A 16,978-nucleotide genomic window follows, 5' to 3' on the forward strand; every position below is an offset into this window, starting at 1 on the left:
CGATCACTTCCCATTTTACCTGTGTGCTCAACCCCCCTTGTGTCACATTTTGGGCATCAATAGACTTATGGTGGGCCGTAGGACACTTTTAACTGATCCTTAAAGGATTGCTGTATTCACCACCAGCAGATCTCGTCTTGCGGCTTGGTTTATACGATCTAGAAGTCTCTCGAGAGAGATCCTAAGAGTTTATCCTAAACCTTTGGGTTTCATTTAATTTCTGTACTTCCAACTGTACATATGAAAGGACAGGTAATTTGCCGATTGTGTGCATTACATCTATGAACATCATTGATCCAAAAAGGATAGGTAATTGTTTTCTATGTTTTACCCTTAACCTACTAACCATTTGGCCTGAAGAGACCCTAGTCTTAACAGTTTACAGTGGTTTTAATGGGTGTTTGGTCCTCTTCCAAGCGTTGTTCAATCACTTAGATCCAAAAATACAACTGGATGAGCACGTAGCGGACCCTGAATTAAGGTTTCTGCCCTCCTCTCATGTTTTTATACTTGAGCACATAACCCATTTAGGCTTCTATGCATAGATCTCTGAAATTCTTTAAAATGTTATCAGTCTTATCTTGTTTATGTACTGTTCTGTATAAAATGGGGTGTTAATTGCACAATTGTTGTTTAACCCTTGTGCATCTGCGCTGGAGTATACTTTAGTCAACAGTGTATTATAGATCAATGCTAAAAAATCAATATGCACCTTAATTGAATGTTTTTCTCTTTTTCATATTGCATTTTATCTTTTTAATTTTGGATTCCCAACTACGGTGATACTCATTGACTTATGACTGCTGCAAAACTTGCGTTTTTGTTCTGTACGTTTATGGCACCACTGCAAACAAAAGTTTTTACTACTTCTGCATGGTTACTGGTCAAAAGTTGACTGATTCCCAAAATATTATTTTTATACTGAGGTTGTCCAAAACATTCAATAAAGTTGTTTTATAAAAAGAGACTATAGTTTACTAGCTGAGTGGAGGCTAAAGTTAGTCTTAAAATAACTTTGTTAAAACTAAACATTTTAAAACATAGCAGGCAGTGCAACTATATGATCTACTTATATTAGCAGGGACAATACTCACATTTGTACCAATACTAACAACCAAATGTTTTTCTACTTCAGGGCTAGCAAGACAAAACCAGCACGGTCCGGTCGGCTGGGCTGTATTTGGAAACAATAAAAAGAGATTAGGTCACAACTCATTTTCTTTCATAAAATAAATTTCAGGCAACTGTTGTCTGTAGCACATAAAGACAAAACAATGGAAAATCTTTAGGACACTTTAGATGTTAGCAGTAAAAGCAGTCTCAAAAGTGTACCCTTGCTGCTTTAGTACGTTTGCAGACAGCAAACAGTTGAACACAGTAACGTCTACTAAGTGAATGTATCCTTTTACATTTAATCAGACAGTGCCAACCCCCTCTATCCTATCCTCTAGGTTAACAGGATGTTTCGCCCTGAGAAGAGAAAAGAGCACTTTTTACACAATGTAATGAGATTCAAATTGGAAGAAATGATGCAAGCACCACTAGGATGTGGAAAAGGAGGATACCCAGGAACCGCTTGTTTCCATGCTCTAAAATCATAGCCAAAATTGTTCATTGCATGACAGTCAAAATGAGCGCGCCACCTAGAGAGGTGGCTGCCTTGCAGAACACACCAGTGATGACTGAAAGGTGCTGGCACATTCTTGGCTATGATTGGAGAAGTCTGCATTCTGTGCAAAGGAGATTGCATAAAGTATAACTATTAGCAACTTCATACAAGAAGAGCCAAGGTGAATGTAAAATAGGAGTGAACTGTCTTTTTACTGTTGAAAGAAATGTTCATCAAGAATGCAGGGTGAAAATCTCTCACCCACATTCCTTGACACATAGCTTGGGTAAAAACAGAGTACTGCATATTCTGAGGACCATCATCTCTGGATTGAACACAGTATAAAGTTTGCCAAAGGATAAGGAACACAACTTACTTATTCTTCTGGCTGAAGTGACAAAAACAAGGTAGGTGTTTTTCTGGTCACTGGTTTATCTCATTTGATGTTGTGGGATCAAAGGGGCTATGAGCCAAACAAAAAATTCAACATTCTACTTACAATGTTCTAATCACAAACAGAAAAGATTTTTTTTTTAAAACATACAGAACATGAGTAGAAAGCCATTAAAATGGTGTCATGGAATTTCAAAGGAGAAAGAATCTGTGTCCAAGTTTCAGTAGCTGACAATATCTGCAAATAATTCTATAGTCATCAAAAGGTGCGTAACTGGGGGAGCGGCCGCACAAGCTGTGGTCTCCTGGGCTCTGTGTTGTGGAGCCCACAACTCTGGACCCGCATCTCCAAACTGAGCGTGATGTATCCTTGTGTCCTCTGACTCCTTCAGTGATCTGAGCAACAGCCCTGAAGTAACACAAACCTGAGCATAATCACCCTCCTCCTCGCACCCGAGAGGTGGACAAAAGGGCACTTTATCTGGATGGGCTGAAAGCTCTCCAGGCTTTCACTGTTGAAAGATGTGTTCTGCTATCGATACAGTAGTTGTGGTGACAGTTCCTGAGACCAGGAGGCCAACTGGAGGTTGAGTAGAATATAAGGAGGGTTGTGGTGGGGGGGGAAAGAGTGTTTACTGGTTTGTGTCAAGAGGTTCTCAGAGGCTAGGTACTATTATCAGGGAGCGCTGTATCCAGACGTGGACTTAAGGTTGGATGCCCTCCAAGCCATCTTGCACTATGGTCCAGGTGATGGTGACAAAGCCAGAGACAGACAACCCACTGGACGCCACAGAATGACTCATGTTCTGCTTTCAACGGGGCCACTCCAAGATAGAGAGGCTCCCCTGCGCTCACTTTCTTCACCAACAGCCCCCTCCTCATGTGGTGCAATATGCAAGGACAAGCAGGAGGGTGATTGCATGGCTGGTATGTCTAAAGGAGAGAGGTCTTTGATATCCTCTGTGGAAAACATGCAAAGAAGAGCAGTCAGTGTGGCATTCAAAATTACTGCTGGAAACAAGATTGGAAGTAATGGCAGCAAAGGACCCTACCAATAAAATGACACTGTAGAGGCTAAAGGCAGTCTACTACACTACCACTGATAATATTACTCAGCAACTAGATACTGCTGAATTTCAGAATGATCAGTGACTAGTATTGTTCAGTTGGAGAACAGGCTGGACAGCCAGTAAAAGATGAAGAGGATGCAGACTTTGCGACTGCATGGCTGCCTACTGTCAAGGACTCAGGCAGGAGACAAAGGACAAGGAGGACGCATTTCTAACCGGAGGGGTAAACCCTGATGGGAGGCCATTATTCTGTGCTGACCTTTCTGCGTTCTGTCCAAGGGACCAAATATTGATGAAAGGAGCAGGTTAAGTTCCTGGTTCTTTTGCAAGACAACGCTGCAAGCGATTTTATGACAGGAAACCAAGATCCACACTGGGGTTAGAGAATTCTGGGTTTTTCTGGCATGTCACAAGCAACAGCAAATACAAAGTAATCTGGGGGAACTGAGAAAATCTTTTATGGCTCTAGCACAGTTGGAAGTGGTGGGAAGCACTCACTGTTCGCCCAGGTGGGCAGCTGAAATTCTTTAAAGGCCTCCAGGGGCATAATGGCCAACTGTGGCTGAACAGAATTGGTACTGTCTGGTCACTGTTTATTTCCGAATGTTTAACCTATATGGATCCTCTATCACTTCAAAAGATTTTAAAGTGTAATTTGTGCCTTTTTAGGAGAGTGTTGTATGTATATTTTAATGCTTTGTCCCCCCCCCCTTTTCCCTTCAGCGGTGTTCTCATTTAAGAGCTATTGGCATGTGGATTCTAATTTCAAACTGTGTGATACTCCCTTTAAGTTCAATGGCATGTGTTCCAAACACTGGGCTTCTTTATTCTCTTCTTTTGGTGATATGAGGCCTTTGCTCAATTAGAATATATAATTTCAGATGCTAATAAAAACCCATTTGAAAAATATGCTAAGATTTAAATAAATTCTAATTTATACTAAATCTGAAAAGGCTTTACTTATCTACATTTTTTTTGCAGTGTTATATAGCTGGAACTCGACCCGAAAGTATTGGACCGCTTTACATGAGCACCAGTTAAGTTGCATAAGGACACATTAATTTTTGGTAGGCATGGAGAGTTTAAGTGATTTGCCCAGAATCACAGGATGGTGAGCCGACGCAGAGACTCAAACCTGGTTCCCCAGCTCGAAAGTCGGCAGCTCTGGCCGGTAAGCCACAACCTGAGATAAGTCTGGGTCTGGTTTCGTGCACACTGGCGGGAAAGTAAAACTAGGGTTTTTGGAATGACCAACTGGACTTAAAACAAACAGCAGAGATGCGGGAAACGTGCCATTTCTAACCCCTGCTGATCTTCTCATAAGTGCCTTTCTAATTCTGTCCACTCTGGTAGAATTGTTGCCCCCACACTGCTGCACTCCCAGTCATCAGGGGCACAGGCTAATAGTCACAAAATAGTTCATGAAATCAAAAGAGACTTGAGTTTTTACTTTTCTGGCACAGGTTTCAAAATAAATGGTCTGTGAATGCCTTACCCAAGTGGAGCAAAAAATTAACTATCTAATGACACACACTATCTAACCAACGGTTACGTTTTTCCTACAATTACATGATTTTTGGTTTGATGGAGGTCATATAAATGAATTACCCTTCCCATATACTAGTAAGAATGTCACCAGTCTTCACAGACTAACCCATGTAAAGTCAGAGCAACATTCACGTATTAGTAGGTTTGATATCTTAAAGTTTTCTATTTTAGGAGCACATCTGATCCGTCTAATTGAGGCGAATACGTACTAGCAATACAACTCTGAAATATCCAGTTTTAAACCACTGTGTCAGTAAACCCATCTTTTTGCCTTCAAACTCTGCACGAGTTGAAGCTATAGAATCATGTGTAAAGGATACAGTAGACCCAATCATAGAGAAATTATAACCCACCTGTAGGGGGCACTCAAACAGAACAATCTGAAAGTACAACTAATGAGGTATGCAGCTCTTGTGATCCAGAAAATAGCAAAAGCTCTCGTCACACCGGTCCCACTGCACATTTGCGTTTGCCCAAGTGCTGATTAAAGAGGCTTTGTTGCAGTGGAGAGAAGAAGGAAGATAGCTGCTCTTGCCACCCTCAGCCTTTTGCACCACAAGTGCACCAAGGGCTCCAAAGTTAAGTATGGATTGTTGTACGAGTTTTGACATCTTCCTCTGAATGAACGCAAGGCCCCAAAAGTAGCCCTAAAACCTCTGATGCTAATGAAATTGGCACGCTGGGGAACCCAGACCCGGTGAGCACACCACTACATATCTCTGTTTAAACCTCTTCAGAGCAGAATTGCCTTGCCTACAAACAGCTGAGTGCCACGGCAATGCATGCCCACAAGGGTGACCTGGCCGTCTCCCATAAATCCAGCGGAGCTCATCTAGGCATGCCCACAAAATGAGAAAGCTAGCTTCAATGGCACAGAGAATCAAATCTGTTGCACTCAGTTCAGAGTTTAAATCTGCTTGGCTATATAGTCAACATACAGAGCAGTTTGCAAAATGTTAGTGCTCAAGTCCTCCAAAAGAGCAGGCAAAAAATTCTTCCTCCCAAAAGGTACGGAGATAAGGAGCCAGCAGATAAGATGCACTGAAAAGGCACAATGTCAGACTGCCTGAATAAAAACAGTCTTGGCTATCGCATCAATCTCTTTAAACTTCTAATCTAGAGGAACACAAGGGTCAAATTGATAGGATTATGCCTGCAGCACTATACTCTTTGCTGAAGGATGCTGCATGAGTAACTTGATATTTGCAGGAACCTGCTTACAAACATCATGCAATTTGACATTTAAGTTTTGGTCGTGGCAAAGACTTCGCCTAAGCAGCAGTAAGAAGCTAAGAGTAGATGGCCGGTATTGCAAACTTTATGCAAGTAAATTGAACTTTGTCTTCTGCATAGGCAACAGCAATTCAAGGACTTCAACTGCTCCGAGGCTTACAACAACAAAAGGACCTCTCCCTTCACCGGAAGGACAATGGGGTGACTCCAGGTCTAACTCTAGTGAGGTACCTGTTATATCCTGTAGTCTCCTAGTTCCTTGCTGCTCAGCCTGTGTGAATGTGATGTAATAGAATGTTCATGAGTGCATGGTTTGGTTGAGTAGTCAGTTGGAATGAGTGGGGCTGAGCAGCAGGATGCTGTTCCAGATGGGGCTGTACCATCTTACCTGTAACTGAATAAACTTACACAATCTACACTACTGGCTACTAGACTGATTAACTACAAGTGCCTTACTTCATTTACAAAAGTGGCAATGATTTTGAAAAGAATCACGCGCGAAGAGCCAAGAAATTGCACAAGAAACTAAAGGAAGATTGCCAGAGTCTGAAAAGAAGCCTGAAATAAAGCCAGATAAACTTATCTAATTCCATGGCACTCTTGTTTTCTGCTAGTTTCAGATTCATTTTCCCATGTTATATTATTTGGAATAAATGTACACACTCATGATCTGAAGGTTTTTTCTGTATAAACATTCAATACCCTCTATCATAGTGTTTTGTTATAACCTTATGTATCCCCTCTCGATTTGTTCACATTAAAATTGTTCACAGTTTGAAAAATTCATTCACGTGTTGTGCAATTGTCTATCTTAGATTATTTATATTTCAAATACATGTTTTGATACTTAGATTGCTCAATAGTCAGTCACCACTTGGGACTTGACCAACAAGTAAAAGATGTGAATTATTCAACTGAGTGTTTAAACAGAATCCCTTGAAGGCACAGTTACCTGTTAATTATATGAAATAAAGCCAGAGCAATGCCCTGGATGCCCCACTGGTGTCTTCTACAACAGACAGACTACAAATTGGACGACTTGGGCGTGCGGCCTTGTGTGGCTTGAAACAGGCCAGCCTACAGTAAAGCCTTCTGTCATCTGATGTTTGGAGAAGTCTGTTGAAGGCATGCATGCATTGCGTTGTTGACTGCAGGTCTAGCTGTCATTGGGGGAGAACTGGCAGCAATATTTTGACAGCGACCGGCAGTAGTGTATCGGCAGCAGTGAATAATTAAGTGTACTGCACCATTCTACATGTGCCAATGTACACTTCTATTACAACAAACAGCCTTCAGAAATGGCTTTTGACATATGTGGCTTGAAGACAGACAGACACAGCCTATAGAATTGTAATTTGGGCCTTTAATGATTTGAAATCCGTCAGCATGCAATCATCTGAAATGTGGATAAGTCGTTTGAAATATTGATAGTTTTCAACACGAGCACAGATGCACACGCACTATAGCGAGTCAAGCATGTTGGTCGGTCTGTGGACCCACTTATCGTTTGAGCTGGTTTAATTGCTACAGCAAGACTGCCTCCCGGATTTTCCTTACACGAGGTTGGTCAGAGGTGAACTCATATTGATGTTATCTTTGCTGTGGGCTTGGGTGAGAGGTCGCTCACCCAATACTTGGCGGTTATTAGTAGCGTATAGTTTCTTACCTGTCGGTGTAGTTTTGCAGCTTGAAGACTTTCTGGATTCACTATGCTGTGCATTATTCTGCCATCTAGTGGTTGGGTCCGGAATTGTCATATTTCTTTTGTTTTTGTTTTTTCTTCGTGGCCCAGGTGGGCATCGAGATACCACCATTTGGTGCTTCTTCATGATGTGGACGCGCGCCATCTTCAGATTCATTTTTTTTCCCTTCACTTTATTGGTTATTGACCTTGAATATTCTTCCTCCCGTCTCATCTTTATGGCGGAGGAGGGTGGGATCCCTAGTGAATCCAGAAAGTCTTCAAACTGCAAAACTACACCGACAGGTAAGAAACTACAGGTTTTGCAGCATGAATCTTTCTGGATTCACTATGCGGTGCACAGACTTTGTAGCGGTTTGCTAGGTTTGTGGTGGCTGGGTGGAAGAATAGCATTGGTCACGGGATATGTGTTGTAAGACCTTCTGTCCCACTTGTGCTTCCTTGTTCATCTGAATATCTACACAGTAGTGCTTAGTGAACTTGTGCACTGATGACCATGTTGCTGCTTGGCAAATGTCTTGAATAGGCGTATTTGCTAGAAACGCAATTGTTGCTCCTTTCTTCCTTGTTGAGTGAGCATGTGATGCTCCTTGTAATTCTTGCCCTGCCTGTTTGTGGCAGAATTGTATCGTTTGTGCAATCTATCGTGCAATGGTATTTTTGGTAACTGGTCGTCCCAGAAAACTGTTGGCAAAGGACACAAAGAATTGCTTTGTTTTCCTGCATTCTTTTGTTCTTTCTATACAGTGCATTACTGCCCTTCTAGCGTCCAGTCTGTGCTTGTGGTTGGTTTTTGGAAAAAACTTGGTATTTGTATTGTCTGGTTTATGTGGAACCTGGACACCACCTTTGGCATGAACTGTGGGTCAGTTCTTATTGCGATCCTCTCATTGTTTATTTGTAGGTAGGGCTCTTGCAGTGTTAGCGCTTGTAATTCGCTTACTCTTCGTAGTGATGTGCTAGCCACTAGGGAGGCTGTCTTTAGCGTGAGCATATGAAAGGTTGCTTTACGAATAAGCTCAAATGGTGTCTTCATCAGTTGAGTCAGCACTACATTGAGGTTCCATGCTGGAGGTGGCATTCTGCTTGGAGATGCGATCCTTTTAGCCCCTTCTAGAAACCTCTTTACTTCCTGGGAAGTAAAGACATTTTTCCCGGTTTCTCCTCTTGTGTAAGCCACTATTGCCGCTAAGTACACTCTTAGTGATGAGTAGCTTAGTTTATTACTTAGTAGATGTGTCAAGTACTTCAGAACTGTTGATGCCTGGGTAATCTTTCTCTGCAGTTTCTCCTTAATGCACCATTCGGAGAATCTACTCCACTTTGCTACGTAGCAATTTCTTGTGGTAGGTCTCCTTGCTTCTCATAACACTGCCATTGTGCTTGCTGGTAGTTTGAGGTGTGCAAACGCAAGTCTTCAGGAGCCATGCTGCTAGGCTGAGGCTCTCTGGATCTGGGTGTAACACCCTTCCGTTTTGCATTGTTAACAGATCCTTTTCTTGGGGAACCTGTGTGCAGGTGCTTGTGTCATCCCCATTATCTGTGAGAACCAGGTTAGTCTGGCTCACTGAGGTGCTATCAGTATTAGCGTCATGTTGCTGATTCTGCATTTGTTTAGTACCCTGTGTAGCAGTGGTATCGGTGGAAAAGCGTAGGCAAAAGTCACTTAGCGCATGCCATAGGGACCGTTTGCACGGTTGTCTGGATGCAAAGTTTTGGCCTTTTGGTGTGTTGAAAATAGGTCTATTTGTGGAGTTCCCCATTTGTCGATTATGGAGTAGTTTCTTACCCGTAACTCCAGTTCTCTTGTAAGGGTATTTCCGTGATAGTCAATCATGTGAATAGTTCCGCCCATGTGCGTGGACCCCGGAGCACTTCATTAGATATATCTTCTTAAGTTGTCATCTTCTGCATTTCATAGGAAGGCCTGTATAGACACTTAAGAGATAAAAAGACAATAATGCAGCCTAACGAATTAGGCTGCACTGGCCATTACTTCAACTTGAAGTGAAAAAAGATAGCCAGTTTAACTTTAAATTTAGCAATTTGCGGAGTTTTACACCTAGAAAACTCTCCTTCACAAAGCTCCTTTTTTCATGATAGAGATGAAAAGGAATGGATAGAGAAGCCCCTTTGCCCCGTGCCTTTAAGAGTCTTCAGAGACCCTCGGTATCCCATGAGGCATAGCCAGAGGCATTTACTTCCTGTTCTTTTTGAAGGTGTACAGAAGCAGAGCCTGCTGAGTCTTGGGAACAGGTGTGTCTGCCACCGGGGAGGCAGAAGTTACGCAAGGAAAGCAGACAGTACAGATGCTGAAGAAAAGCCCTGTGGAAGGGTTCAAGTGGTTCCTTCAACAGTCTCGTCAGGACTACATGCAACTCCCAGGGAGGCGAAGGACGCCGAATGGGAAGAAACACTTTCGTCAATCCTTCAAGATAATCTCCGATGACTGGGATTTAAAAAATAAAAAATACATTGTGAAGGACATTTCCTATAAGCAGTTAAAGCTGCCAGATGAACTTCGATGGAATGGCATTGAAGACCAGATTGAGCCAAGAGCAGTAAGTAAGGAAGGAGGACATCTTCCTTACAGGAGGTAGGATCCAAGTCCTTAAAAACACACCAGATGTAAAATCTCGTCTATTATGCACATAGGACATGCGTGTAGAAGGAAGTTTGACCCCCCTTTTTTCTTTCTTTTTTCAATATCTCCATTCAGTCCCGACGGAGATTCAACTGCTCCCACTGTATTGACTCAGGAGCCATGCCACTGAATGCAACGACAAGAGGCTGGAGTGCACCATCTGTCCACCGAACTTCTTCAGAAGGTCCGGCCTGCACTAAAGACGGAGAAAGTGGCAAAAGAGACTGATAGAGTGGGTCTGTGAACCACCACTGACAGAGCTACTCCGGAGCAACAAGGATCATCTAGGCCCGTGAGAGACAGAGACCGAGACAGAGAGAGAGAGACCGAGAGAGACAGAGAGAGAGAGAGACAGAGACAGAGAGAGAGAGAGACAGAGACAGAGAGAGAGAGAGACAGAGACAGAGAGAGAGAGAGACAGAGACAGAGAGAGAGACAGAGACAGAGACAGAGAGAGAGACAGAGAGAGAGACAGAGAGAGAGACAGAGAGAGAGACAGAGAGAGAGACAGAGAGAGAGACAGAGAGAGAGACAGAGAGAGAGACAGAGAGAGAGACAGAGAGAGAGACAGAGAGAGAGACAGAGAGAGAGACAGAGAGAGAGACAGAGAGAGAGACAGAGAGAGAGACAGAGAGAGAGACAGAGAGAGAGACAGAGAGAGAGACAGAGAGAGAGACAGAGAGAGAGACAGAGAGAGAGACAGAGAGACAGAGAGACAGAGAGACAGAGAGAGAGACAGAGAGACAGAGAGACAGAGAGACAGAGAGACAGAGAGACAGAGAGACAGAGAGAGAGACAGAGAGAGAGACAGAGAGAGAGACAGAGAGAGAGACAGAGAGAGAGACAGAGAGAGAGACAGAGAGAGAGACAGAGAGAGAGACAGAGAGAGAGACAGAGAGAGAGACAGAGACAGAGACAGAGACAGAGAGAGAGAGAGAGAGAGACACAGAGACAGAGAGAGAGAGACACAGAGACAGAGAGACACAGAGACAGAGAGAGAGACACAGAGACAGAGACAGAGAGAGAGAGACACAGAGACAGAGACAGAGAGAGAGAGACACAGAGACAGACAGAGACAGAGACAGAGAGAGAGAGCTTGATCAGCACTGTCAGAATCAGGGAAATTGGCGGAAAAGCATAGAGAAAACCTCCTGACCAATCGATCCATAGAGCCTTCCCCAGAGTTCCTGGGTGGTAGAACCTGAAGAAGTCGCGGCATCTGCTGTTTTCTGCGGCAGAGAACCGATCGATTTCCTTAGAACCCCAACTTTCGAATATGTCTTGCACCATTTCGTCGTTCCAAGACCTATGTGTGGTTTACGTGAATGAGTCTGCTGAGAGCATCTGCCGGAGCTTTCTGAACACTGGAAAGGTGAGTTGCCACGCTGGTCAGGGTCCTTGCTAACAGCCAAAGCCAGATTGTCTGGGATCCCCGAGACAACACTCAAGATCTGGATCCCCCCAGCTTGTCGGGGCAGAACATTGTCATCATATTGACCGTCTGGACAAGCAGGAAGCAGGTGTGAAACAACGGCTGGAAGGCTTTCAGCGCCACATGGACTGCTCGAAGCTCCAGGAAGACGATGTGGTACCTGGTCTCTTTCGGGGACCATGTGCCCTGTATCCAAAGATGGTCAGAATGCGCACACCAGCCATGTAGAGAAGCAACCATCACACTGGTTTGCGTGGGCATCTCTTTGGGGAAGGGAATCCCCCAGAGGAGATTTCGTGGAGAACACCACTTTGTGACAGCCGAATCCTGTCTTCCTATTCCCCCAGTGTCTGGTCCACTGATCCTCCAGACATTCCTGCAGGGGTCCCATATGGAGGCGTGCATTTGGAGAGAGGACGATGCATAAAGCCATAAAGCCCAGGAGAGACTATACCATCCTCACCTTTGGGGAGGGCATGATCATGAGAGCTTGAGCCTTCCGAAGGATCGATGATCATCTCTCCTCCGAAGGACACACATTTGCTGTGTGTGAGTCGATAGTGGCTTCGAGGTGCTGTAGACAGGGTACAGGACCCGAGACAGACTTCATGAGGTTGATGTGGAGTCCCAAACGAAGTAAGATCGAAAGTCCGATTGAAATGCAGGTGCGCTTCCTGAAAGTAGCTGCCTTGATCAACCAGTCGTCCAGATACGGGTAGATGAACACACTGTACCTTCTCAGATGCGCAGCCACTACGGCCTTGTGTTTGGAAAATGTCTGAGATGTTGACTTCAGGCCAAAAGGCAGCACTAAGTATAGATAATGGTTGTTGCCCCCTGTGAAACGCAGGAACGTGCAACATTTTCCCCGCTATGGGTACGTGAAAACCTGCGTCCTGCAGATCTATTGCGCATAGCCAGTCTCCCTGATGAAGTCAAGGAGAAGGAACAGTGAATACAGTCCTGTTCCATTCCACCCTAGAGGAACCGGTTTCAACGCCCTTTTCTGTAAGAGGGTGTTGGCCTCCCTCTACATCTCACGTATGTAACGTGATCGAGTTTGAGGGATTGATGGAGGAGAACCTGGAAAACGTATCGAGTATCCACTGTGCACAATATTCAGCACCTAATGTCCTGAATTATTTTCTGCCACTCTGACAAATGTTCTCGGACACAGCCCCCCAACGGAGTGGATAACGGACGAGGGGAAAGAAACCCTTCAGGGCTTGGAACCAGCAGGGGCCTTGGTCCCTTGTCCGGGCTGCTGGTTAGATCCTCCTCTGTTCGGAATGGAAGCCCGAGAACGCTGAAAAATCCGTGAGGAACAACGCCGCTGGAAAGGGCGGAAGGTCTTAAGCTGTTCTCTAGGTTTCTCCAAACCTACAGCCTTCAAAGTCTCCACTTCGGTCTTCATGCGGGCTACCTCGTCATCCGCATGGGAGCCAAAGAGTTGAACCAGAGAATAGGAGATTGGAAATACACTGCTGTGCCGCAGGCGTCAGATGTCAGTCGAATCCAAGCATGTCGCCATAGAGTAACACCATGGCAATACCCAGGGGCCGCCAGGAGCGAATTATCCGCTGCAGCGCCGACAATTGGATTCGAGACCATCAGGCCCTCATTGACTATGTCCTGTAAGTCTTCCCTCAGGTCTCTGGGCAGGAGATCCATAAATTGTTGAAGGAACTCCCACTTGCAGATCTTCCTACCTGCCGAATCCCCCTTACGGCTCTCCTTATCCGGTGGCACTGGGGAAGTCAGAGCCGTAACATGCTGTTTACGTGCCGCCAACCCTATGACAAAGTCAGGAGTGGGGTCCAACCGGTGGAAGGCAGGGTCAGACTCCGGGGGGCAATAGTTCTCGCATAACCTGGAAGGTGTCCAAACCTGGCACCAACGGAAGCAGTGGACAACATTTTTGTCTCTTCTGTAGTGTCAAACATCACTGATGTCAACTGTACAGGGAGCTTTGAAGCCAGAACCTCCTGGTCGGTGGAAATACCGCCAACAAGTGAAAAACCCTCTATGGGGGAAATTCGTGAGAGTAGGAGAGAATCTCCAGGTACTTGCGAAAGATTTATCCCTCGAACGCCGTAACCGAGACCTTCCATAACGGTGACAACCGGATTTTATGGAAGACAGCGGAGCCCATGCGACCGATGTCTCAATCGAGACCTTGTTCTTGGTCATCGAGGTTCCACGGGGGTCGTAGGCTGAGGAGCGACGGGCCCCTGAGGCTGAGGTGGTGGGTGGGAGAGGAGCCGGAGAGAATTCTGAGGTATCCCTGGTGGTATCACCAGTGGAGGCGGAGCAGGAGGCAACCTAGATGGTGAGTAGGTACGCTAATACTCCGAACTAGGCGAAGAAACCAACGTCTCTCGCTTACGAGCTGGCCACGTGAAGTAGCCCCAGACTCCCCATCAGAAGTTCTCCTCGACGTCAATCCACTGCTAGACGTCGAGAGTCGACGTTGCCTGGACCGCGAAGTCCACGCCGGCTACGATAGGCTCACCACGGAGCGAGGCCCGGAAACGGGACCTAGACGTTGAGCGGCAGTATTGACCCCTCGATGTCGACCTTCTAATCGATGCACTGCTAGGACGTCGACCCTCGCTAGAACGTCGACCCTCGCTAGGACGTCGACCCTCGCTAGGACGTCGACCCTCGCTAGGACGTCGACCCTCCCTAGGACGTTGAAGGCGAATCTTCGGCGAGTTGACGTCCACGGCGTCATTGCTCTCGCCGTCGCTTTCCTGCTGGGGAGCACCCCAGAGGACGCAGCATAGGACTTGGTAGAGGACTTAGCCTCTTCTTTCCCAGAGGCTGAAGAAGATGCCTTCTGTCTTCCCGCTCCAACCCAGGGAGGCGAATCTTCTCCCTGTGCGCAGGGTGTACCTGGAAAAGATTCTACAGAGAAGACAGGTGTCAAATACATAAGGCACAGGCAAACACAGAAAACAAACTCTGAGCTCCGGACTTGGCTTTTTACCTACTGCAGTCAGGGCACTTGCCAAACAGAGATAGCATTTTGACCGCAATTCGGTCCAAAAAAAAACCACAGCAGAATGTAGAGAAAGGCCAAAGACATCGAGTGAAACTGCAAAAATCCAGAATTAATCACTAAAAATGAATGAAATACCAATAAAAGGAAGTGCTAAATGCTCCAGGGTCCTGCTAGCAGGAGCCGGAAAAAAGAACTGAAAGTAAATGCCTTTGGCTATGCCTCATGGGATACCGAGGGTCTCTGGAGACTCTTATATGCACTGTACCCATTTACAGACCAATAAAGGCAGCCTATGGGGGCTGCTCTATCCATTCCTTTTCATCTCTATCATGAAAAAAAGGAGCTTTGTGAAGGAGAGTTTTCTAGGTGTAAAACTCAGCAAATTGCTCAATTTAAAGTTAAACTGGCTATCTTTTTTCACTTCAAGTTGAAGTAATGGCCAGTGTAGCCTGATTGGTTAGGTTGCATTATTGTCTTTTTATCTCTTAAGTGTCTATACAGGCCTTCCTACGAAAGGCAGAAGATGACAACTTAAGAAGATATATCTAATGAAGTGCTCCGGGGTGCACGCATATGGGCGGGACTATTCACATGATTATGACTATATACGGAAATTCCCTACAAGAGAACTTCTGGATTTCTTGTTGGTTGATTTCCCATTCGTGGGATGCTGACATCTGTCTGCTGAGCCGGTCTGCTTCCGCATTGTCCTTGCCTGGTAGATGTATTGCTAGCAAGTCTATTTGCCTTGGAATTGCCCATATCCATATTTCGTGTGCTAGCACTGATAGTGTCACAGATTGTGTTCCTCCTTGTTTGTTGATGTAGAACATGGTGGTTGTATTGTTTGTTTGGATTAGTACCCCGTTTCCGTATAGTTGTTTCTGAAATGCTTTTTAGGCTAGGAACACTGTCTTCAGCTCTAGGTAGGTGATGTGTTTTATCACATCCTGTTGTGACCACAATCCCCTTACCATGAGGGTGTTTGGGTGTGCTTCCCACCCCAGCTGGGAGGCATCTGTTGTGATGGTCACTGTAGGAGTTGGTTGTGTGAATGGTTTCCCTTGTGTTATGTTCTTCTTGTTGCACCACGCTATATCTTGATGTACTGCTCTGTTCTCATAGTTACCACTGCCATCATATTGTTATTTTAGATTAGGTGCCTTTTTGAAAGTATTCAAGTTAATTACAGCACTGTGTATAGGCAAGACGGGCGCTGAAATGAACATGAAAAGTTTTCAGATTACTATACTAGACATTTTCTTACTTTCAGTGTATTAGGAGTGCCCTTTCAAGGACTATGAGTGACACTTTCTCGCTAGCAAAATCAAAGTGTGAGGTAGTTGGAACGTCACAACTGCGGTGTGCTAGATCTAGTCACCGAGGAATTACCTCCTGCACTTCGTTTTGCTCTTTCCCTTGTATGCTTCCCTGCACCATGACGCTTTCTCCCTCCTGTGTTTCTCCTACCTTTGAATGCTTCCTCCCCTTGCTCCTCTTGCTCTCTTTCTTGTGTGCTTTTCTTCCTCCTGTGGAAAAATAGTCCTGAGCTCGTTGTTGCTCTCTCACTAAGAGGCTATTAGGCAATAGCTAATTCCAAAGACTGCCAGTTCCCCAGGTGGTTCATACAATGGGCAACTCAAATTGTCCCCAAACAAAGTGGAGCTCCGCAGCAGAGTGTTCCCGGCAACAGCGTTGTTGGAAATGAGGCAACAGCTACGCTGTTTTAGGGTAATGCGAGTGGAGGCGTGGAATGTTTGATGGGTCCTTTTATTCTAACTCACACCAAGTGCAGGTCAGGGGAAGGCCCCAGTGGACCTTGGCCCCTTCACTCACTGAGTACCCCCAAGCAGCAGGCCACCACGTCCCGCACGAGGGGTCCCTCGACTCCTGCAGTGCTACCTCTCATGTATTTGCTGCATGATGCCTCCAGTGGTCCATCACTACCAGGTCACTAACTACCCTTTCAGACATGCGCAACTGTCCTCCAGGCCCGCAGCCAGGCCCCAGCAGCCCACACGTCCAGAACAGAAACAGATTTGGGTCTCAACCTCGCCGCTGCATAGCAGCCATCTTACTTTCTCCACAGTAACACTTCCTTTGCTTGCAAATGTCACCCCAGCGCTTAATTTAAGCCACATTTTCTGCAATCCAACAGCCAGTATGTTCTCTGTGCGATTTAGAAAAAAGATGGATGTATGCTGGTGGTTAGATACGAATACCATTTGTTTCATTGTTCCCGATTATGCCTACAGGTCTAGTAGTGTTGGCAGCAGAAGAATATCCGGATGATCAAAAGTATGTTGTACAATGAGACCACAAACTGGCAGTTTGAATATAGCA

At 45.3% G+C, this 16,978-nt stretch overlaps 1 protein-coding gene across 1 annotated transcript in view; it reads right to left on the reverse strand.

Annotated features, from left to right (window-relative positions):
* Positions 1-16,978, reverse strand: part of CWF19L1 (CWF19 like cell cycle control factor 1) — a 236,016-nt gene that overhangs the window by 73,761 nt on the left and 145,277 nt on the right. The window contains exon 10 of the mRNA XM_085652614.1: positions 1,095-1,174. Coding sequence (XP_085508740.1) covers positions 1,095-1,174 — 80 coding nt within the window. The remainder of the gene's footprint in view (positions 1-1,094; positions 1,175-16,978) is intronic.

This window comes from Triturus cristatus, chromosome 4_1, assembly GCF_964204655.1.
Source record: "Triturus cristatus chromosome 4_1, aTriCri1.1, whole genome shotgun sequence".
Taxonomy (NCBI): Eukaryota; Metazoa; Chordata; class Amphibia; order Caudata; family Salamandridae; genus Triturus; species Triturus cristatus.